Source organism: Hyperoodon ampullatus (genome assembly GCF_949752795.1).
Source record: "Hyperoodon ampullatus genome assembly, chromosome: X".
In the NCBI taxonomy this organism is placed as follows: Eukaryota; Metazoa; Chordata; class Mammalia; order Artiodactyla; family Ziphiidae; genus Hyperoodon; species Hyperoodon ampullatus.
Genome location: NC_136913.1, coordinates 4,628,657 through 4,652,826, shown reverse-complemented (window position 1 = coordinate 4,652,826; position 24,170 = coordinate 4,628,657). Strand labels below are relative to the sequence as shown.

Sequence of the window (24,170 nt, the reverse complement as noted above, 5' to 3'; positions counted from 1 at the left end):
ATCAGTCACAACAGCAGTGAAAGGACAGTATTGAGTATGGACGTGGTAACAAACCACACTCGTGATGCCACGCTCCTTCAAAATCATTTGCCGGTCAGTAATGCCAGTAACAGACCTTTACAGTTCTGATTCCCCTTGTCCTGTAGAGTGCTGACTTATTTGATGATGTACATGGGCGTTACTCCTTTTTCCTGGTTTAAATATTCTGGCATTCAAAGACTGGCCGGTGCCTGAATTCTTACTGACGGAATTATAACAGAGACATCCTAGACTAAGCCACAAAATATATGTCTTGTCTTCCTGCGATTCTAGCTATTACTTACTGTGGGCGTAAAGGTTTTTCTCAAATGAACGAGCTGCAGTTTGTTTTTAAATGTGTGGTGGTTCCCCTGTGGGTTTTTAAATACTTGGGAGGAAAAGATCATGGATAAAAGAAGTCCTTACTGAAAGATCCCTCAATTCAGTGGAGAGAAAATGGGTAGATAGATGGCCATGATGGTTTAGTCACGGGCATCGGCACCTGAGGAGAGTGGCTTCCAGCCGCTTGGACAGGCTCTGGGTGTCTGAGGAGCAGGTGCTGACTGCACAGGTACGGACTCGGGGGGTGGGTGGCACCTGTGTGGGGTGAGGACTGACCTGTCGTCCCAGTGAACACGGCCAGGTTCCAGGGGGCCGCCTGGCTTGCCCCGCATTCCACAGCTTCCCTGTAGCCGACCCAGCCAGCAGTGGGGACGCAGTGTGTGCACAGACGATATGGGTACAGTTGAACCTTGAACAATACCTGTAATTTATAGTCGGCCCTCCGTGTCTGCACTTCCTCCTCACCTGCCAAGTCAACCCACCACGGACCGTGTAGCACTGTAGTGTTTACTGTTGAAACACATCCACCTGTACGTGGACCCACGCAGTTCAAACCCCTCTTGTTCAGTGGTCAGCTGTGTATTAGTCTATTTATTTTCAATCTTGGAAGATCTGCTCCTAGCATTATTTCGGGGATGCAGTGCACAACAGACAAAATATTTCAGCTGCGGCTTGCTTTTCAAAAAATAAAAACAAATTGTATTTTTTAAAGAATGGAAAGCAACTACTCATAATAGCCAAAAACTTGAAGCTACCCAAGTGTCCACTGATGGATGACTGGATAAATAATATGTCTTATATTCCTACAGTGGAATATTATTCAGCCTTAAGAAGGGAGGAAATTCTGACACAGGCTACCACACGGGTGAACCTTAAGGACATTGTGCTCAGGGAAAGAAGCCAGACAGAAGAGACAAATACTGTGTGATTTCACTGACAGGAGTCAGCTGCAGTGGTCAGAGTCGCAGAGACAGAAGGTGGTGTGGAGGTTACTGGGGCGGGGCGGGGGGGAAGCAGTGCTCAGTGGGGACAGAGTTTCTGTCTGGGGAGGTGAGTGAGTTCTCCAGATGGCTGGTGGTGACCACTGCACAACAAGGTGAGGCTCCTGAATGCCACTGGCTGTGCGCTTAAAAATGCACAAGATGGTAAACTTTCTGATATTTTACCACAATAAAAAAAATTTTGTTTCTCTTTTTAAATACCAGAAGCCGTTCACGGATTACGAAGTTGTTTTTTGTTAAAGTTCCTGGACAGGTGAGGTAGAAAATGGTGGTAACTGCATGCTGTACAAAGGATTTTCCCTTAAATGTCACAGCTGTGCCTGTCTCCTCTCCCCCAAACCGAGTCACACAGCCCCTAGGGGAAGGGCCTTGCTTCCATGTCCCCCTGAGCCCACACTCAGTGGGACCTTAGTCCCAGTGTCATGGCATGTTGAGTGGGGCTCCAGCACCTCACCACAGAGTCCTCCTCTGGGAGATACCCGTGGAAAGGAGGGGACCCTCGCTAGGGGCTCGCTGCAGCCTTCCATGCACCGGCGCCTTCGGCATCTCTGCAGCAGCCTAGACAGGAACACAGGGAAAGACTTTGTTTCCTTACCAGACCATTCCCCAGAGCATAGGCGATAACACCGAGAATTTTATATTTGAGGATGTCCCTGGTGGCACAGTGGTTAAGAAGCCGCCTGCCGATGCAGGGGACACGGGTTCGAGCCCTGGTCCGGGAAGATCCCACATGTCGCGAAGCAACTAAGCCCGTGCGCCACAACTGCTGAGCCTGCGCTCTAGAGCATTCGAGCCACAACTGCTGAGCCCGCGTGCTACAACTACTGAAGCCCGCACGCATAGAGCCCGTGCTCCGTCCGCAACAAGAGAAGCCACTGCAATGAGAGGCCCACGCACTGCAACAAAGAGTAGCCCCCACTCTCAACACAAGTAGAGAAAGCCCACACGCAGCAACGAAGACCCAACGCAGCCAAAATAAATAAATAAATTTAAAAAAGAAAAGAGTTTTATATTTGAGATAATGCCCAGAAAACAACATGCACAGAAACTCTGGCCACAGTGTTGAAACTTCTGCAGAATGGCAGCAAGGAAAAAATAGTTGACAGTGGAAAATTATCTCATTTGACTGTCTTGGTCCCCACAAATAGGGCTGATCACTTTCAGATTAGTTTGATAGCCACAGTAATGCACTCCGCTGCTTTCATCTCTGTAGGATGCATCAGGTGAAGGAAGTCAATCCATTTTTGATGTGAATTGTTCAGAAGGCACCCACCTTTCTTTCCATCATCTCCTATTTGTGTAGGAATTGAAAACTGAACGTGCTTCCTGTATCTTTATATCATCTGCAGTTTTTATACTCGTCCCGTGAAGTAGGCAGGATTGGTCTTACTCAGATTTTATAGGTGAGGATGCAGGTTTGGAGAAGTGAACTGAAGAGTGAGGAATCTGAGCCCTGGACTTCTAGACCATTCCTACGCTGCCCTGACTAAGAACATTGCGTACGGCCCTGCCTATGATGACCGGCATCCCTGGTCTCCACCCACCAGAGCCAAGAGCCCCGCCCCCACTTGTGACAACCAGTGTCTCCGGACATGGCCAGAGGCCCCAGGGGGCGGGGGTCAAAATTGTCTCTGCTGGGGAGCCACTGCCCTAAACACAGTGATAGACTGGAAAGGCATCGTGTCAGTTCCCTCTGAGTGTGTTATGGGGCGGATGGAAAATTCAGGCTCCTGGGCCTTGCTCGTCTTGGAAGGCGACCCTTCACTTGAGTTGTCATTGCCTTTGATGGGCCTGTTCTCCAAATCCTGCCCTGGGAAGGAGGGTGGAATGTCTGGTTGTCCCCACCATCCTACCATACTTAGGTAAGAATCCTAATTAGGAATCCACCCTGGAAAGGGCGACCCTCACGGTGAGTCAGCAGGACCTTGTCTCCCCTATCTTCCCTGGCATGTGAACTCATGGCCTGTGATCATGCCTTTCCAAAGCGCTCCTTAGGAATCCACAGTGACATTAAAATCCGGGCATTGCTAAAGGTCTCCTGTAAGGAGGGAGAGGTGTCAAGATCCCCCCTCTGAGAACCGGCTCCTCTAGCTCCCAGCACCCTTGCACCTCCTGGCTGTTGATCCCAGCAGAGTGATCTGGTCTCTGGGTCTGAAGTGGCAGCTGGAGGTTCCTGGGGCCTCTTCCTACTGATGCCGAGAGCAGCTGCTAGGCTTCTCTTCGTGTGTGTGTGTGTGTGTGTGTGTGTGTGTGTGTGTGTGTGTGTCCGTCCTTTTTCTTTCCTGAGCTCCGCCCTTGATTGCTAACAAGTGCTAAAACATTGCCAGCACACGTTCATGTTTATAGTCATGAATTATGTCGTCTTCTCAGAATCAAGGCCCCAGCTTCTAGTTTCCACCACCAGCGCTGCTACCTTGGGTCCTTGGGGCCACAGTTTCTGTGGCTGCCGTAACAAATGACTGCAAACTTGGTGGCCTAGAACAACAGAGGTTTATGCTCTCACAGTTCTGGAGGCCACAAGTCTGAGATCAGGGTGTGGGCAGGCTGCACTGCTTCCCGAGACTCCAGGGGAAGATCCTTCCCGCCTCTTCCAGCTTCCGGGGGCTCCAGGCGTCCCTGGGCTCGTGGCTACCTCCCTCCCGTCTCTGCCTCCGTCTTCACGTGGCTTCTCCTCTATGTCTGTGTCTCTCCTCCTATAAGGACACCAGTTGCTATGACCTGAGTGTTTGTCATCCCCCTTCACTCCCAAGTTCATAATATATGAAGCCCTAACCCCACCCCCCCGCCCCAGTGTGATTGTATCAGGCCGTGGCCCCTTTGAGAGGTCATGAGGGTGGAGCGCCATGAATGGGATTAGTGCCCTTATGAAAGAGACCCCAGAGAGCTCCCTCACCCCTTGCACCATGCGGGGACACAGGGAGTACACAGTCGTCTGTGAACCAGGAAGAGGGCCCCCTCAGCAGACACTGAATCTGCCAGAACCGTGATCTAAATTCCAGCCCACAGAACTGTGAGAAATCAATTTCTGTTGTTTATAAAGCATCCAGCCTGTGCTGTTTTATTATAACAGCAGGAACAGAGTTCCGACACCAGTCATTGGATTTAGGGCTCACCATAAATCCGTGATGATCTCATTCTGGAGGGCCTTCATCACACCTGCAGAGACCCTTGTCCCAAATAAGTTTACGTTCAGAAGCGCCAGGGCTTAGGACTCGGACATATCTTTGGGGGGGGCCACCGTTTGACCCACTGCCCTTGGTGGCATCCCTGTGACCTGTAACACCGTGGTGTTGGGCTGCTCACCTTTCAGGCAGGGGCACACTCAGTGTCTAGGAGAGGTGGTCTGCCCACGCCCTTACACATGCGAGTCGGGGTGAAGAGGGGCTAAGCCTTGTCTGAGGAATGCACGTGTGGAGGTCTAGGCTGAGCAGAGCCCTGCACAGTGCACCTGTGCCAAGACGGTGTGGGTGTCTGTTCCCCTGCCACGTGGCTGGGCGCTTGCATCAGCTGAGCCCCCGGGCTAACCCCGTGAAATGACCCTCACCTTCCTTTGCGTCCCTGCAGAGGTCTAGACTCAGCAGCCGCTCTGTGCTTCCTGAAACGTGTGTGCGTTGCTGTGTGGTATCATCTGCCCCTGGGTCCTGTTCCCTCCCCCCGGGAGTGAACCCTCTCTGGGTTCAGGGTGAAGTGTTACAAATGATGCCTGAGCTAGTTAGAGGTTTGATGGATATACCCACTCAACGCATGAATTCCACGGCACCACCTGAAAGGACTCATGTCCGCTATCTTTTCTGCATTTTCCCTTTTTCAAATCCACTTTCGTGGCGGCCTCTGTGTCCTTTCTCACCCAATCTTAGGTCTCTAGGATGAAGTCAGATGGAAACGTTCTTCTCTCAGGATCCCTGATGCTCCACATTTCTTCTTCCCCTGTAGGTCAATCCTGTGAGCGTGGCTTCTTTGTAGCAAGAGCTCTCTGTCTTTCTGCCCTGAAACCGGCTTAAGCACATCAAGGCTACAGGCTGTTGAGTGGATTTCATTTATGTACCTAATGAACCAGCTTCTCCACAGGACAGAGCTCCTTGCACATTTTCAGTCTTTTACTTCTCAGAGTGACTGAATAAGAAAAAGTTGGTGTACAGTATTTAAAGGATACAAAAGTGTTTCAGGGTTGTGTGTGTGTGTGTTTTTCAAATCCAAACAGAATAGGCCTAATTTTTTAAAAGATTATTTCCCTGATTTAAAAACAAAGTTTTTTGTTCACTTAAAAAATGAATGAGTGAATGAATGATACAGAATTTCTGAAGGAGTCCGGCAATAATGTATCAGGACGTTCAAGTGATTCGTTACTGGCTGTAACCTGAAGTTTGAGGTAATGGTGGTGACCATGGCTAACATCTGTTGGGGCCTTACCTTCCTGTGTGTGCTTTTACGTGCAGGCCCCTTGACAGGCATTCCTTCACAACTCCACCACCGGGAACATTAATCATTGCTGTGTGACAGTGGACAAAACTGAGCCACAAAGAGGGGACGTAATTGCCACGGGCTGTGGTCAGGTCCCTCTCTTGGGTTTCATGTTTGTATTGGTCTCAGATATTTTCAAGGAGCTCAGTATGTTGTGTATGATTTAGAAACAGTCATCCGAAAACCATTTTTGATTCATTCCTCTATGGATAAAAATGTTGAGTACTCACTCCAATATAGGCTTATTGGTATGTACTTATTTATGTATAGTACTGTGCTGTTACATTAGGTACATTATGAAATATTCACAGAACTAGAAATGTTAGAAGGATAAGCTAAAATGAGATAAACTATATTTAAATTTTTAAAATCAGTAGCACCAAAGAACTTTTCCAGCAAAGTTTTCTTCTTCCAGTAGGTTTTAGAGAAAGCATCTGTTTAAATATGCTCCATTATTTTTTAATATGTTGGTTTACTATTGTGTAATACAATTTGAATATTTTGTTTTAAATTCAAATCATGTTGGTACTCTACTTTAATCACCGTATCCAGACAGAGGTGATTATTGGATGTCTGTTTGTTTATAGGCATTCTTTCATCCATCTTAATTCATCTGTTAAGTAAAGGTTTTTTTTTTTTACTGAAATTTAACTGATAAATGTAATTCTCCATGCTGTTAATCAGTGCTTGTTGCAAACAATCTTGAATGCTGTGGTTTTTTCATGTTTTCACATAATAGATTCACACCCCATAGAAGCCCTTCATGTAGAATACTTTCACACTGGTTGGAAATTCTTTTCAGTGTGAAATTAAGCATATGTGTTCAGAAGTCATACAGGTCTGTAGTTTTCTTGTGTGACTTTTGTGCAGCTTTGGTATCAGCAAAGTACTGGCCTCATAAAATGAGTTGGGAAGCAAGCGTTCCCTCCCAATTTCTTGTGGTTTCTTTATTTCTTCTTTCTTTCTGAGATGCTTGGTAAATTCACCAGGGAGGCCATCCAGTCCTAGATTTGGGAAGGTTCTTGACTACAGATTCAATGTCTTTAATAGAGCTAGGGCTAGTTAGGTTATTAGTGTCTTCTTGAGTGAGCTTTCTAGCTTTCAAAGAACTTGTCCATTTTATCTAAGCACATTTATTGACATGAAGTTGCTTGTCATATTTTGTGTATCCTTTTTAATGATTTTAAGGACCTGTAGTGCTGTCCCTCTTTCACTGCGATAAACTTGGATTTTTTTTTTCCTTTGATCAGTCTAGCTAAGAGCCCGCCAACTAAATTGATCTTTTTAAAGGACTAGGTTTTGGTTTAATCAGTTTTCTACATTCTCTTTTCTGTTTTGAGTTTATTTATTTTTTCTTTTCTCTTTACTTTCTTAAGATAAAATCTTAGATTGTAGATCTTCTTTTCTTTCTTCCAGTTTTTGATTTTTCAAATACCATTCCTATTTTAATTCTCCTTTGGTCAGGGAAATTCCTTTGTATGATTTCAGTTACTTAAACATTTTTGAGGCTTGTTCTTTGGCTCATAGCGTATTCTGTCTTGTTGAATGTTTTATATGCACTTGAAAATAATATGTTTTCTGCTGTTGTTGGGTAAAGTGTTATATAAATGTCCATTTGGTTAAGTTGCTTGATAGTGATTTTGAAGTCTGCAGTACCATACTTACTTGCTCTCTACTTGTTTTGTCAGTTACTGAGAGAGGAATTTGAAACACCCATCTTTCTCCTTTCTGTGCTTTGAGTTTTCCCTTTACCTATTTGGGAGGTCTGTTATTTGGTGCATACACATTTAGAATTGCTATATCTTCTTGATGAATTGACCTATTTGTCATTACAAAATGTCCCTAGTTATCCCTGATAATCGTCATTCGTTGTTCTAAAGCCCACTTGTCTTTTGTTAGTAGAGCTACACTGACTCTTGATCGGTAGTGACATGATACATAGTTTTCAATCTTTTTTTGTTAAGATTTTTTTAATGTGGACCATTTTTAAAGTCTTTATTGAATTTGTTACAATATTGTTTCTGTTTTATGTTTTGGTTTTTTGGCCACGAGGCATGTGGGATCTTAGCTCCCCAACCAGGGATCCAACACAAACCCCCTGCACTGTAAGGTGAAATCTTAACCACTGGACCACCAAGGAAGTCCCTCAATCCTTTTAGTTTTAACCTATCTGAGTATTTATCTTTAAAGTAAGTTTCTTGCAGACAGCGTGTATTTGGGTCTCACTTTTATTTTTGTTTGTTTTTCCATTCTGACAGTCCCTAACTTGGGCATAATTATATTTATCAAGCTGTTATGTGAGGTCATTATTTGCTGATATCCGTCATCTCTTCCATATTTGTGTTCATTTCTATTGATTGCCTTTTTCTCCTGGTTATGGGTTGTATTTCCTCCTTTGCAAGCATGGTAATTTTGATTGGATGTCGGACAGTGACTTTTACATCCATCCGAGCGCTAGATTTTGCTGATTTAGTTGTCTTGGCGTGGAGTTGAGGTCCACGTTTTCCTCTGAGCACCCCATAGGACTGTTTCTCTGAAGGATCACAGTATCTGTTGCCTTTGTGAATGGGTTCAGGTATTGAAAAACGTGTCAATCTTTTCTGTAGCAATTGAGAAAGTAGGGACATTGCCTTGCGTACTTACTGAAACAGCCATGATTATCTGATTATTTAAAATACTATTTTAGATAAACCTTTGTGTGAATTTAGACGTTACTGTTGTTGTAATCGGCGCGTGTTGAAGGTGGAAAGTACTGTCATTTTTGTCACATTTCTGATAACTGGCGGTCTCTTAATTGGCTCCAAGGATAATACATTAACCTACGTGTTTCCCGGACTTAACCACCACAGTTGATAGGAACGTGGAAGCGTGTCTTTCACGTGGTGTGTTGTTGTTATTGTTGTTCAGCTGCGTTAAGCAGAGCCTTTTCACTCTCCGACCCCTTGGTAGGTGGTCCTGCAGCTTTGCTTCAGCTGCGACCTTTCCCTTCAGCCTCTGATGGGGGCCGGTTCAGGGTCCAGCAGTGTGAGCAATGCTGAATTGCTTTCTGTACAATACAGAGTTTCCTCAGAAAACACCAAAAGCATAGTCCTTGTGTATTCATTGCTTTAAAACAAAACAAAACGAAGCCCTGTGTACTCAGTGCAGAGGCCCTTCCCTGGGTTGGCTCTGATAGGATTGGCGAACACGGCAGCGTCATCCCGGGACCGTCCCCTCTGTTACTTTGGGAGGTGCTGTCGCTGAGCCCTGAGTCGCTCTCTGACGTTTGTGTTGAGTGGGGATGTCCCAGTGCTGACGGCCCCTGTCAGGGCAGTGTGAGATCAGACGCTGCGGCAGAGCTGGCGCCGCGTCCCTGGAGGCCCGCGGCCGGTACCTGCTCCCCAGCATCGCTGACGCCTCCCCCCCACCCCGCCCCCAGGTGTGGAGAAGCTGATCCGCCACCTGCAGAAGCATGGCGTGCCCTGTGCCGTGGCCACCAGCTCAGGGACCGCATCCTTCCGGATGAAGACCAGCAGACACGAGGGCTTCTTCAGCTTGTTCCATCACGTGGTCCTCGGCGATGACCCCGACGTGAGGAGTGGGAAGCCGGAGCCGGACATCTTCCTGGCGTGCGCGCGGAGGTTCTCTCCCGCCCCTCCCGTGGAGAAGGTAAGCGGCCGCGGGCGTGCAGGTTTCGCCGTGCGCAGGCGCAGGGTGTCTGTCCACGTGGACAGCTGCTGCGCGGCGCTCCTGAGGACTCGAGGAGAGGGCAGTGGGGTCGCCGGCTGGGAGGTGCGTGGGGAGATCCCTTCGCTTTGTGGGGGAGTGCAGCCTCCCCGAGTCACCTGGCCAGTGAGTCCCGGCCAGAAGCGTCTGGGGTGCCCGAATGTAAGAAAGCCGAGGCTTCGCCGAGCGCTGCCTGACGGGCACTTTTCGGTGATGCACGGCGCCAGCGTCCTTATGTGTAACGAGCAGCCTTGGACACACACGTGCCCTGCCGTTCAGCAGCTCAGACGTGAGTCAGCAGCGCTCACCACCCCTCCCCCCAAACGCTTCTCGGTTTCTCCGCTGCCAGCTCCGTCCTGCCTCTGTGGGCGGCTTCCTTACGTCGGGGCTTCTTCGCTTCTGCTGAGTCTCTGCGTGGCGCATGGGGGCTGGTGAGACGGAGGCGGGGGAAGAAGCCTCAGCCCCCTGCAGAGGCGGATTCCAGAACACCTGGGGCTTCTCGGGAGCGGTTGCTGCTGCTGACCCACGTGTGTCCACAGCAGGCGGGGCGGCCCTGGGGCTGACGGTGCTCCCGCCTGGCCCCTGGATCCGAGGGCGCGGTGCTTCGTGGGGCCTGGGTGCAGGGAAGAGCCTTTCCGTGAGAGATCTTCTCGCCGTCTGCCTCCCACTAACGCAGGCTTTGCCACGCTAACCACAAGCGCGGGGAAGGTTACTCAGAAGCCTGCCTCCCGATGCGGCTGACAGTGGCGAGCGTTGTCGAGTGATGTGTTTTTCGGGCCCGGGGCCTAACTTACTACACTGAACCTGTAAGGGCCGTCGGACTGTGTAACCCCTCGGGCTTTCTCTGATTCTCAGACGCCTGCTGGGCGTCCCACGATTCAGTGCACTTCTGACGCTAAGGACCTGGAGTCAGTGCCGACCCCTGGGTTGAGGGCTCAGCCCCAGAGACTGCCCCCGCTGCAGACGCCGGCCTCCGATGAGGTACCCAGGCCCCTCACGCTTCTCCCCAGCCGGCCACAGATGTGGGTTCCCACATAGCCTCCTTCCCAGTTGTTCTAATTCACTAGAATGACTCACCGAACTTCGGAAGACACGACTTGCGTTTACTGGTCTAGTTTAGGAGTACAGCTCAGGAGCAGCCCGCTGGAAGAGCTGCTCAGCCTAAGGTCTGGGTGCCAGGGTGCTGGCGCTTCCATGCCCTCTCTGGGCACGCCACCCTCCCAGCACCCTCGTGTGTTCAGAAGCTCCAAGAACCTTAGGGCTTTTTGCAGAGGCTCCATTACCTGGCACTGCTGGTTAAACCATGGGCCTTTGTTGGTTGCATCGCGGGGCCTGCAGGTTGGGATGAGGTGCAAGCTGCAGCGCTCTAATCCTGCCTGGTCTTTCTGTCCACCAGCCCCCATCCCGAAGGCATCTGGGGCCCAGGACTGTCACTCGTTAGCATAAACTGACATGTGCTTGAAAGGGGATTATTACGAATAACAAAAAATGTTCTGATTGCCCAGGAAATGCCAAGGGTTTTAGGAGCTCTGTGCTGGAAACCAGGGGCAAAGGCCAAATATATATATTTTTTATTACACGACAGCCAGAAGAATCATTGCATATCATTGAGGGACGGCGGCAGTGCGTGCCTCGCAGTACATGTACATGGGCGGATTCAACTCAGCAGTTGCATGACCAGGGTGGAGCCTGCGATGGCCCAGCCACTAAGCCACAGAGTCAAAGATGAGGCTTCAGGGCTGGTGGGATGGGTCCCGGCTGTAGTGTGGTTCTGCTTCTTACATCAGAACATCTTTGTGTCCACGTGTTTGCCATCCTACGACAGATTCCATACAAATGCGTTCTCCTTCCCTAAGAACTTCTTAAAGGATTTCCCATCCCTTCAGGTGATAAAGCCCTCCTCCTAGAAGGGCCATCTTCTTTGTGTGGTGCAGGTTGCTCTCGATCTGTTCACAGGTAGAGTGAGGTGCCACCCTGAGCAGACTGGTTCCAGGGCAGCTCCGAGTAGGAGCACCTGCTTCTAGCCCGTCTTCACAGCTGATGAGATGAGATGCTGACCCGTCACGTCCTCCTTCGTTTCACTGAGGCAGTTCAGGGAGGAGGGTGCTGCCTTTCTTTCTACTCCCCGCAGTCCTTCCTTTGCCGGGTACCCTATTCATGGAAACATGGCGTTTCCAGGTTTTCAAGTGTGTGTGCGAACCAAGTTTATGGGGAGACCACACACCGGCGTTGCGTGAGGCCAGTTGCAATGCAGCTGCGGGAGAGGAGGGCACGGCGGCTGTGCAGCTCCGGTCTATACGGGCGGGAGTTCCCTTGGTGAGGCGCCGAGGCACCGAGGCGGAGCTCGGACATCCCTGTTGCCCACGGCGACAGTGTTCTAGGCACATCAAAGGGAAGTAAGCAAGTGCGTATCTGCGGAGCAGTCTCGCCCCTAGAAGTGCTCTCCACCGGCTACCCTTGTGAGTCACCCACATTTATTGATGCAGGTATTTGTCTTGCAGAAATGAAACCTGTCTTGTCCTGTTTCCTAGGCAGATACAGTTAAGGTGTTTGGGTTTTCCTCAGATGTGCGTATTGCAGGAGGAAAGGACAGTGTTGATCGGCTCCTGGTTGTGGAGGCCCACCGCCCGTTTTGTACTTGCATCTGTCTTCCAAATTCAGGAAGCAGTTGCAGAGAGGCTCATGGAAGCATGACACAGCTCTTAGGTCGTGTCCTGCTGCTTCCCCTTTGACGCAGTGCAGGCGCCAGCACATGGGGTGACGAGCCTCGGAGTTGAAGGGCATTTCATGCAGTTATCAGGTCCCTGGAGAGAGTCACGGTTGCCGTCGGGAATTTATGATGCTGTGCGTGTCACCAAATTAATCTGGTACAGTAGTACTAATAGGACTGTAGTAAAGCACAAGTAGCCTAAAAGGGGGAATTTATGTTGTCACGTTAGTCACTGTTTTACTAGGAGAAAATGCCTAACAGAGCTGGCATTCAGCAAATGTTCATTGCAAATGTCCTAAGTTATTTATGTATCATTCTTCCGTGCTTAAGATATGCAAAAATACTGTGCCGTCTTCAAAAGTCACTTTAACCCATCTTCATGCTCAGGCGTACTCACTGAGTGCTTGCTGTATGCCGAGGGGGAACCCGGCATGCGGGAGACCCCACTGAATCCCAGGGGCCCCTCAGGGCAGGGGTTATCACTGCCCCAGCTTTCACAGCACCTGAGCTTCTGGAGGCTTACAGACAGGAGCGAGGGAGCTCAGAGTCCTGGGCAGGTTGAGGGAACGAGCCGGGAGCCACCCCAGGCCCCCTGGGTGTGTGAGCTCCGCCACTTCAGTGCCTCGCCACAGAAATGCACATCTTTGTTGCAAAATAAAAATGCCATCATTTACACTGGATGTCTTGTGTTGATATTACTACTACGTTACAAGTAAAACTTGAAATCAGTTTTTAAAAGCATGGCAATCACTACTTTGGATATATTTTTCTTGTTAATGTTCAGAGCTGAATTTCAGGGTTTTTTTTAATGAATAATTATTTCTTTTTTTAAAGAATCATCGTTATTTTATTTATTTGTTTATTTATTTTGGCTGCCCCGGGTCTTAGTTGCGGCACGTGGGATCTTTCAGGTGCGGCGTGCGGGCTCTTAGTTGCAGCACGCGGACTTCTTAGTTGCAGCATGTGAACTCTTAGTTGTGGCACGTGTGCAGGATCTAGTTCCCCTGACCAGGGATCGAACCCGGAACCCCCTGCATTGGGAACGCGGAGTCTTACTCACTGGACCACCAGGGAAGTCCGCAGAGTTTTCTTTTGAATTACTTTTTTGTTTTGTTTTGAAGAAAGTCTTGCACATTAAGCCTTTATATACCTAGACAGTTAAAAAATGGCAAATGTATTTTAACTTGAGTTCTGATTAACTGTACAATGTCTTCATCATATCACACTCGGACCATTTCTTCAATTACAGAAGTCATCACCTGAGTTGACTTTTCAATATGTGCAACAGCAATTAATATATTTTACGTAATCTCTTGACAAAGAAACACGTTAATTTAAAAATCATTCTCTGTATCTCTTTTTATTGTGTACTGTCTATGGCCAAAGTCTGCAGACAGGTGTAGGCTGTCAGGTGTTGCTGCTGGAAGAGCTACTTCACTTCCCAGAATAATGGGAATCAAGTGGGTGTGTTGCTTCTGGCAGGTTGAAAGTTAACAGGACTTTCCTGGTGGCGCAGTGGCTAAGAATCCGCCTGCCAGTGCAGGGGACACCAGTTCGTGCCCTGGTCCGGGAAGATCCCACATGCCGCGGAGCAACTAAGCCTGTGCGCCACAACTACTGAGCCTGCGCTCTAGAGCCCACGAGCCACAGCTACTGAAGCCCGTGCGCCTAGAGCCTGTGCTCCGCAACAAGAGAAGCCACTGCAGTGAAAAGCCCACACACCACAACGAAGAGTAGCCCCCACTCGCCGCAACTAGAGAAAGCCCCCACGCAGCAACGAAGACCCAAAGCAGCCAAATAAACAAATAAATACATAACATTTAAAAAAAAAAGGAAAGTTAAGACTTGGCGGCCAGGTGAGATGAGCTGTGCTTCTGTCTTTGGGGGATTGCATGCTCTTTAGTCAGTGTCTCACTTCTGAACACCCCGTTAGGGGCATAGTGGTGCTGGAGTTTCTCCTGGCGGTGTGGAGAGTCACTGGGCCATAGTCAGCCACCTTCGGGGCCTCAGGCAGCCTGCATCGCTGGCCATTGCTGCCCAGGCCTCATGACCATCTTTTCCTGTCACCGAGAGCCACTGAGGAAAATATGGGGGCCTCTGGTCACTGGTCTTGGTATTATTTCATGTCTCTTGCAACTTGATGTACCAGGGCCTCCCTTATTTCATTAAAAGAAAAAAAAAGATCTCAACTGTTCCTTTCATAACTCCTCCCATTACACATCTTTTCTTTCATGCAACCTGCCTTTGCTTGGTATCCCTACTGACTTTCTGTGGACTAGGTTGCTTGCTTTCCCAAATTCCGTTGTCGAGGGGGGAAGAAAACGTTTTCTGTGCCCTCTTAGGTTCAGTGTTTGGGGGCCTGTAAATTAAACGGACAGAAGACATTAGCAAGAGAAAATAGAGTTCTATTTGTGTAAGAATGAGGCAGTTCCCAGAAAAATATGATTCAAGGAGGCAGTGAGAACCTGGGGCTCATATACCATCTTAATAGGGGTTGGGGAGAGACAGTGGGGCGCTTCTGGTGGAAGAGACTCTTAGGAAACATGAATGACGTGTCTGTTTGCACGATTTCTTATCCGGGCTCTGACCTGTGCAGACTGCTCTTCAGCCGTAAAAGTCGACCTTCCCCGGTTGTAAACCTCCTGGGGAGGGGATTTATGGCAGTTGAATTCTTCAGGGAGCCTTTGCTTTTAGGAAGATAAGGAGAATTTAGAAACAGCCTCTCCCTGCAGCTGTTGATTCTCCCATGTCTTCAGCTCAGGATACTCCTCGGGCTCCCGTGGCATGTTCTGGGCCCCCTTCAGCACCGAGCAGCCCCTGTGTTTTCTCCCCAACTCCCCATCGTCACTTTCTCGCTTCTTCCTGTGAATATTCAGCCTCCGGCTGGCCAGCGGCAAGGCCTCTGCTTGCTGAGCCGCCCGGCCGCTGCATGTCTGAAGGACCCCAAGTCCTGCCTTCATCCCAAGCAGTGTCATCTCCCACGGGGCCTCAGGGAGTCCTGCTTTCCAGGAGCCCTTGGTCTGGCTCCCACCTGAGCCAGCTGGTCCTGTGCCAGCCCCAGGGACCTCCCCACCCCCCACCCCGGACCGCACCAGGCGCTGTGATCCCTGTGTTGCACCGCGTGTTTCCTCGGCTCTTTGTGTGTTTGTACGTGTGGTTGTGCAGTCTCCACGTATCGGCAGTTTGAAAGAGTGATGGTTCTCATTAGGCCCTCGTAACAGCCTGTACATATAACCCGTCTATTTTCAGCCACCCTCACAGAATGAAAATTTGACAGGGCTCCAGACACTGAGAAGAATGAGTTGTATCTCGGATTTGTGACAAACTAAATCGTCGTGCCCGCAGATAACCTTCATAGACACACAGAGTTCCGCTAGGCTCGGGGCGCAATGACACGTAACCGCCGGGGCTAAGAACCTCTTCCTCCATTCCCACCTTTGCCTTTGGAATGTCCGTAAACCACGTGTGTGTCCCTGTCGCTGGCTCTGAATCTGTGTCGCTCTGCCTGGCTCCTGACCGCGCCCCTTCACCCGGCCGCTTCCTCCCTCGCTGGTGACTCCAGGCCTCCGTCCTAGCTTCCTCTTCTGTGTTACTCGCCTCTCATCAGCGGGGAATGGGGGCTGCTGTACTGGGGTAAAAAAAGTCTGTCTGCAAAGGCTTCTTAGGCAGCGACAATGAACAAGATACCTCAGAAACACTGGATTACTCGTATGCTAGCTTAAACAAATACTGAGTTAATAGTCCCCAGTGATTTCCACGGACGGCACCTGACAGATTCAAGGGTGATCCTCGGTTTTTTTAGAGGGCGTCCACAGTGGCTACATCCCCGTCCCTTTGTTTGTTTAAACCAGGGTGACTAAGTCCTCTCCATCGGCCAGATCCTGTGCGGTGCTAGCTCTGAACCTCCGTGTTCCAGGAGCCCACCTAATCCCAGGCCAGTGGGGATGACTGGTCCCCCGTTGTTTAAGTCCAGACTTGGCAACAGCTTGTCCTGAATGCTGGCAAGAGGATCCAGATCTCTTTGAGGGACGCTGGGGGTCTTGGACCAGTTCTTCAAAGTTCTCCTAATTCTAAGAGTCTTGGGCGTAAACTGGATGAAAATGGAATCCCTCCCTGTTTTCTCAAACACAGCAGCATCACTCCCCAGGTGAATGCACAAGGAACTGGGATGTGAATTCTGCACAAATAAAGAAGACTGGCCACTGGGTTGGGAGTTTCTTGCCAGGGTCCTTTCTCTGGACCATCGGCAAATTAGAGCATGGTTTGTTTTATTAGCTGAAGGTGTCTTAGCACAACCAGAGGGTGTGCTGGTTGTATACTGTATTATTCTCTCCACAGTTAGCTAGGTGAATTCTGTGAATTTTAAATGTGAATTTTGGTTTTTAACGTTGGACTAGTTGCCCGTGTTCCTTTCCACCTCTGCCATAACAAATGACTACAAGTTTAGGGACTTAGAACAATGCAGGTTTTTACGTCACTGTTCGTAGGTTGGAATTCCGGGCCTGGCATAGCTGGGTCCTCCGCTCCAAGTCTCACAGGCATGAAACCAAGATGTTGGTTGGCCGGGCTCCTCCCAGGAGGTGCTAGGGAAGGACCATGCCCAGGCTCATCAGGTGGCTGGTGGAACTCAGCTCCTTGTAGGTAGGACTGGAGTCCCTGTCTCCTAGCTGCGTGTCCTGGGCTCCGCCCTCAGCCCCTTGAGGTCTCGCTCTGGTCCTGACAGTGGGTCTTACGTCACAGAGCCAGCGCTGGTGCATCCGACTCTGCTCACACTTGACATCACTCCTTTTGCAGCGTCTCTCCCCCTCCAGCCAGAGAAGTTGCTCTGCTTTTAGGGGCACACCTGGCTAGAGGAGCCCCCCACCTTCCGGCCAGGACACCCTCCCTGTCTCCAGCTCCATAACCTGAAGCCCATCTGCAAAGTCCCCTTTACCGTGTAAGGGACCCCATTCATAGGTTCTGGGGCTTCACGGGTGGGCATCTTTGGGGACCAGTCTGCCCACCGCAGCACCTACTCTCAGTTCCAGTTTTCCCACTTATAAGACGGGGATAAGACTATGAGAAATGTTAGAAATGACACTTGCTGCAGGAATAAAGCTTCTCCCAGGCCCTCTGCTGCTGACTTTCTCTCTCTACGTTGTTCTTTGCTGCTTCTACATCATTCTGTAGGGGTTCACATTCCTGATTCTTCCAGAGTCTCTGCACAGCGCCTGGCTGCTGACCCACTGCCCCCTGTCTGCAGGTCCCGAGGTGCTCTTGGTCCCCTGGAGGCTGACCCACTCACTGCCCTTGTGTCCAGGTCCCGAGGTGCTCTTGGTCCCCAGGAGGCTGACCCACTCACTGCCCTTGTGTCCAGGTCCCGAGGTGCTCTTGGTCCCCTGGAGGCTGACCCACTCACTGCCCTTGTGTCCAGGTCCCGAGGTGCTCTTGGTCCCCAGGAGGCTGACCCACTCACTGCCCTTGTGTCCAGGTCCCGAGGTGCTCTTGGTCCCCAGGAGGCTGACCCACTCACTGCCCCTTGTGTCCAGGTCCCGAGGTGCTCTTGGTCCCCAGGAGGCTGACCCACTGCCCCTTGTGTCCAGGTCCCGAGGTGCTCTTGGTCCCCCGGAGGCTGACCCACTCACTGCCCCTTGTGTCCAGGTCCCGAGGCGCTCTTGGTCCCCCGGAGGCTGACCCAGTGCCCCTTGTGTCCAGGTCCCAAGGTGCTCTTGGTTCCCAGGAGGCTGACGGCCACACTCGCAGGCAGGCCTGGGTCCAGGCCAGACCAGGACTCACCCAGTTGGGATGACGTATCAGTGCCTGTGAGTTGGAGCTCTTCACTGCCCCTGTTCTATTAGACACTAAAATTGAGTCAGGGGCTGAAATGATTGAAATCTATAAGAAGGTAAATGCAGGGGATATGAAGCATTCTCACCCCACTAATATATTCTCAGGGTAGAGGAAGAAAGCGAATACGATGCTATGTTTATTGGTACTTTACTTGACTGTTCTGCCCGCAAACACTACTATTGTTGCTATAGTCTGTTTTGAAGGTAACTAGTACTTGGCTGTTTCTTTTACCAGCAGCTAAAAGCGCTTAGGGCACATGGTCCCTGGTGCGTGTGTTGGGGGCCCTGGAGGACCACAAAGTGCCCCGGTCCTGGGTAGTTTTTGTGGCTCTCACCCCACCGTGCTGAGTGTCCACTGGCCAGTGTCCGACAAGCAGAAGCCCAGGGTGTGGTTCTGTGGCCACACAGGGATCCACACGATGCAGAGGGCTTGGGTCAGCTTGGACCCTTGGCTAGTAGATGCCTCCCCCCCCCCCATTTGTAAACCCCAAGAAGAGACTTGCAAACTCAGGGCTTGCTGTTTATACTTCTTGAGAACGTTTCTTGGCCCACGTGGACCCAGGATACCTTCCTGACTGCTCTGTGCCCACCTTCAGGGGCCTCATGCGTCTCCACAGTGTCCCCTGCCCCTCCGGGGGGACCTGACCGCGTGACCTCTTGGGCACCCTTTGCCCAGAGCTGCTTACGTCTTCACGCACTTCCGTTCCTAGTGAACTAAAAGCGTAACCCGAGTGCCAGAGCTGGTTGACGTTGAAAGTGAGCGTTTGCATCATCTGCTTTTATTCATGAGAAGCGTTTTACATTAAAGTTGCTATGTACAGGGAGGATTCAGACTGTTCCAGGAACACAAGGCCGAGGACTTTGTTTGCACTAGTGTGAGTTTTGCCACGGTCAAGTGTACCTTCCTGAAGCTTTTCCCAAAGGTCTTGCTCAGAGCACTAGTCTGGGGGGACGTTCACTGGTTTTCTCTGAAGACACATTTCCATGTTTGCGGAACTTCTCCATCAGACTTGAAACAATGGGTTTATGCAGGGAAGTCCTTCCAGAAACTTTTTTTACGCTGATTTTTGTATGTCACGTATCTCCAGTCCCTCATTCAATGTGAAGAATCTCCTTTTTGCGGTGGATCTCTCTGGACTGCTGCATCAAAGAACATTCTGGAAACCTCGTACCTAAGGACGTCCTAGTAGACAGTTTATCTTTATTTTATTTATTCTTTTATTAATTTTCATCGCAGTGTAGTTGCTTTACAATGTTTTGTTGGTTTCTGCTGTACAGCAAAGTGGCTCAGCTATACATATACGTATATCCCCTCTTTTTTGGATTTCCTTCCCATTTAGGTCACCACAGAGCACTGAGTAGAGTTCCCTGTGCTCTACAGTAGGTTCTCATTAGTTGCCTGTTTTATGCATAGTATCAGTGGTGTATATATGTCAATCCCAATCTCCCAGTTCCTCCCCACCCCTTTCCCCAATACATTTGTTCCCTACAGTCTGTGTCTCTATTTCTGCTTTGCAAATAAGATCATCTCTACCATTTTTCCAGATTCCACATATATGCATTAATATACGATATTTGTTCTTCTCTTTCTGACTTACTTCACTCTGTATGACAGTCTCTAGGTCCATCCACAACTCTGCAAATGACCCAATTTCATTCTTTTTTTTATGGCTGAGTAATACTCCATTGCATATATGTACCACATCTTTTTTATGCATTCCTCTGTTGATGGATGTTTAGAAATGAACATTAATACAACTGTTGAGAGATGAAGGGAAAGATCAGAAGCCTCCCCTGGAATTAAGCACATTTTCACTTCCAGAAGTGCTGAATGAGCTACGGTTGTGTGTAAAAGGAAGCTTTCATCCGGTTGGTGGCACTCAGTGGCTTCGCAGCATTCAGGCGTCTTTATGAGTACCAGAGAGTAAATCCTGGAGGGCCTTGCCTTCATAGGCCTGTCATCATCTGTAAACAGGTGGCTGGGTCTTAAGTAACAGCTGTTCGCATCCAGAGGACTGAAGAGACGCCTCTTGCGTCGGTGGCAGTGACATGTCAACTCCCAGAACCGCGGCCTGTCCGTCCCCTTGCTGGGGAACGAAGAGTTCAACCCCCTCCGGGTCCAGTAATTACGTAGGCTTTCCCTGCGTGTGTATCGCTTCCCAAAGTAACTGTCAGCCTCTCCTGTACACGACGTTTGCGGGCGGAGTGGAAAAATCACTTCCGCAGGTCTTCAGAGGCGCCCTCTGTCCTGTGATAATTCTGTTTGTGGCTTAAGCCTCTTCAGTAGCTTAAGGCAGACAAAACGTGCTGTGCTTCTGCTCTTCTAGGCATTTGTGGAATTAGGTCATCCAGGAAACATTTATTTCCTTTCCCCAAACCGCAAGCGGTTGTGATCTAAGAAACCTCAAAGTGGTTCTTCCTCTGAGAGAATGCTAAGTGGAGATTACACACAGCTCGCTGTTAGGCGTATTGTAACAGTGTGCTTGGGTGGCCAGAACGCACTGTCACAGGCTGGGGCGTTGAAACAGCAGGCATGCGTATCCTCGCGGTTCTGGGGACCAGACGTCCAACGTGAGGGTTCTGGCAGGTTCCGCCTCAGGTGAGGGCTTTCTTCCTGCTAATTGTCCTCTCGTGGCCTTTCCTCTGAGCGCAAGGGCAGGGCCAGACAGAGCAGCTTCCCTTTCCTCTTGGAAGGACCCTAACCCTCTCTGATTAGGACCCCCTTGGGGCTCATTTCACCTGAAAAGCATTCTAGGGACCCTGTATCCAAATATATTGGGTGTTAGGGTTTAACTTTTGAACCTTGCGGAAAACAGTTTGGCCCATAGTATGTATTTCAACATGGTAGCCATGCAGGGGGATAATCTTCAGGGCTGGTGTCATAGTTCAGCTCTCAACACGTGAAACTAATAGGGGCCTTGAGTCAAACCTGTGTTTCACGAGCATCGTGCAGAAGGCCGAGGAAAACACTGATTTTGCCCATTTACTTGAATATGTGGAGGAGGTAGGAAGATGAAAGAAAGTATCCTGATGACCATTTAGAAACAAAGAACACTGTTTTATGAATCTTGAAAATACTCAGAGCCTTGGAGAGCCTTGCTGGGCTTTTCAGTGGTTCCTGACAAATTGGTGGACACAGAATGTGTATTATTAAAAGAGAAAGTGAGAAGAAGGTTTTTGAGCTATCTTGAAGTCCTTTGCTCAGCACTTAATGTACACATACATACTTTAAGATGGACACTGAGAGGGCCTCATGATGTAGTTTTCATGAATAAAATGACAGAGAATTCCTTAGGAAGCTTCCCGCCCATGCCCGCCAAGTTGCTAAATACTACATTTTTCAAAGGCTTTCCTCAGAAGGAAAAGGAATCCATTTAGGGGTGTGATTCTTTCATGTATCTAGCCTGTAACTCTAGAGGATTTTGTTATGAATATGTTTATCTCAGTACTGGCTTTATTCTTTTATTTTCAGACTAAAAGTAATTCAGTAAGACAGCAGCTCTGCAGTGTGCAAGGGATACTGACCTCAGCATCAGACACTTATGTAGAAGACCACAGCACAGTTAGAATCTACTTTACCTATAGATAGGTGGATGAGTGGGTGGGTGTGTAGGTAGGTAGATAGACAGGGATGGATGGATGGTGGGTGGATGGATGGTGGATGGATGGTGGATGGATGGATGGATGGATGGATAGATAAAAAGATGAAGAATATGAACAAAAGTAGTAATTAACAGCAAAACACATGCAAACTTCAGTCATTTTTACAACAGTACTTAAAGGTTTATTATTTAAACATGTAATGAAGTGTATACATGTTTGATATCACAATATTGTGGTACTTGTTTATGGGTAATTCACTGACAAAGAACAAGGAGACCAGTAAAACTTAAACCTTAGCTATGAGCACTGTTAATACAAAGTTAATCAAAAAACTTTAAGACCTCCTCAAAGTTTTCATGTCTCATAGTGTGAAAATTGAACTTGATACTATAAAATTAATGTATAGTATCAAATCTACTGCAAAAAATGATATAATGGAAGTTTCAACTTAGAAGTTGTGGTTTAGTTGAAAACTGTTTTAGTGATTAGATTTGGATTATCCATGGCTTTATAGATAATGAAAAATCATGGATGCTTCTTTAGGGGGTACTTAAATTTGCATACACATAATGCCAGGCCCCTGAGAGGCTTCAGGGTGAACCAGAGTGACCTAATGTCAAAGTCTGTGTGTTACTGAGCAAAAGGAAAGGCTTCCTTCCCTAGAGACGATGTAATCACATGGAAAAAGTTCACTAGTTCCAGAGAAGTGTACCACTTAAAATGTACACTTGTACTTGTTGAAATGTAAAATTAGCTACCAGGTGTCATCTCAGGTGGGTCTGGACCTGAAGGGAATAGGTGCATGGGATTGAAGATGAGTCCCTGTTGGCCTGAGCTGATGAGGAAAAGCACCGTGAGGGCCATAACTCCGAACGTGTGGGAACCCAGTGTATAAACCATGCCTTGGACGTACGGGGAGGGGCCCCAGGCCATCTGATGACATGCCTAGCAGACGGATCCGACACTGCTTCTGGGGCTGCAGCTCACCTGGTTCCCCTTCTGCCCGCCGCTGTCGCTGAAGCTCCATCCCTCCTGGGCCGTCTGCTCATCTCAGAGAAATGCGAGGCTGCCCTGGGCCCCTCCTTGTCTCCCCTTTTCCCTCCTCCTGGTTTCAACTCCACACCCAGCCCCGCTCCTCTCACACCCCCTCCGCTCACACCCAGCCTCGCTCCGCTCACCCATGACATAGGCCCCTCATCTCTCTGCCAGACCCTCCCACAGTGGACTCAAACCCAGGCTGTCACAAAGCAAGCTCTCTTTCCCTCCACCGAAACGGCAGCCCCAGCGCCCTCCGCATCAGAAAGGTCGGACTCTCCTTTGCGTCAGCGTCCAGGGCGTTGTCCATCAGACTCCCTGTTGCCTCTGAAGGATTTCCCTAATCCCATCCACCTCCCTGCGTTCTCTCCGCCACCGTCAGACGAAGGTTCGGTTCCGTGCAGTTCCATAGTTACCACGTGAGCCATCTTGGTTCCCTGATGCTCCTGTTGAAAGGTCCTCCTGGCCACCCCGCCCCCAGCCCGTGGCTCAGACGAGCAGCGTGGGCGAAGGCCGCGGACGTGGGCCGCCTTCCAGGGCGCTCCTGAGCCCGAGCGCCTTCGGAGCAGTGGGTTCGGCGCCTCTGTGAGCGAAGCCCCCGAAATACTTCCCTTCAGCTAGCCGGTGGTTGGAAATGTCATTCTTCCTGAATTAAACCCCTCAGGCTGCAGTTTAATTAAGCTTATCTGCTCTCCTGGAGATGGAATTCAGGTATGTTTTAGCCTTCAGCTTGGTAAAGTGAAAAAGAACATTGGATTCTGGAGACGCGGGCACAGTTCCCGAATGCTGTCACCTGCCTGCCGGTGTGACCTTCAGCTCCCCTCTGAGCTTCCCAGGCTCAGATCCTTCGGCCGTGACAGTGACAGGAGAGGGCTGGGCTGGCCGCTGCCCTCGAGGGCGACACTCTGCGGCCCTTGTGTTGCTTTGAGTCCCGACCAGGGCGCTCCCGCCACCTCCGCGAACTCAACCGGCGCTCCTCACGTACCCACAACCTGCCTGGCACCGCGAGAGGGCGCCTCCCCGCAGCCCTGCCTGCTCACAGCCAGGCACGAGCTGTGAGACGAGGACCCCTGACCGGCAGCTTCCTTGAAGTACTGGTAGTGTGTCCTGGGGCACCTGCTATGTGTGCTGGGCTCCAGAACTCACTGCACTGGTGAAACGATTGCATCCACTCCCGTCCACAGGATCTCGGGCCGAGGGCCGAGGTGCAGGTGGCGGAGGGCGGACGGGCGTCCTCCCCTGGCCTCTGCACCTGCTGCAGCCCCTGCAGAGCCTTTCCTTACAGGGACGTTTCTTCGGCAGACACCAAAGTACACATCCGCAGTCACACTTTATAAGTAGGTGTGAGCGAGTTAAGGTTAAAAGTGCAACCAGTCCCTTCCGGGTGGGAAGGGCTGGGCTGGTCACTGAGGGAACAACGAAGTGTTGAAAAGGAAGAAGAGAGACAAAGGCCAGCGCCTGTTAGCC

General features: G+C 49.7%; 1 protein-coding gene across 2 annotated transcripts in view; it reads left to right on the top strand.

Moving 5' to 3' along the window:
• Positions 1-24,170, top strand: part of PUDP (pseudouridine 5'-phosphatase) — a gene marked incomplete at its 5' end in the record, with an annotated part of 69,209 nt that overhangs the window by 40,909 nt on the left and 4,130 nt on the right. For both annotated transcript variants that reach the window (XM_079728341.1, XM_079728340.1), the window contains one exon: positions 9,241-9,470. In XM_079728341.1, the coding sequence (XP_079584467.1) occupies positions 9,241-9,470 (230 nt within the window). The remainder of the gene's footprint in view (positions 1-9,240; positions 9,471-24,170) is intronic.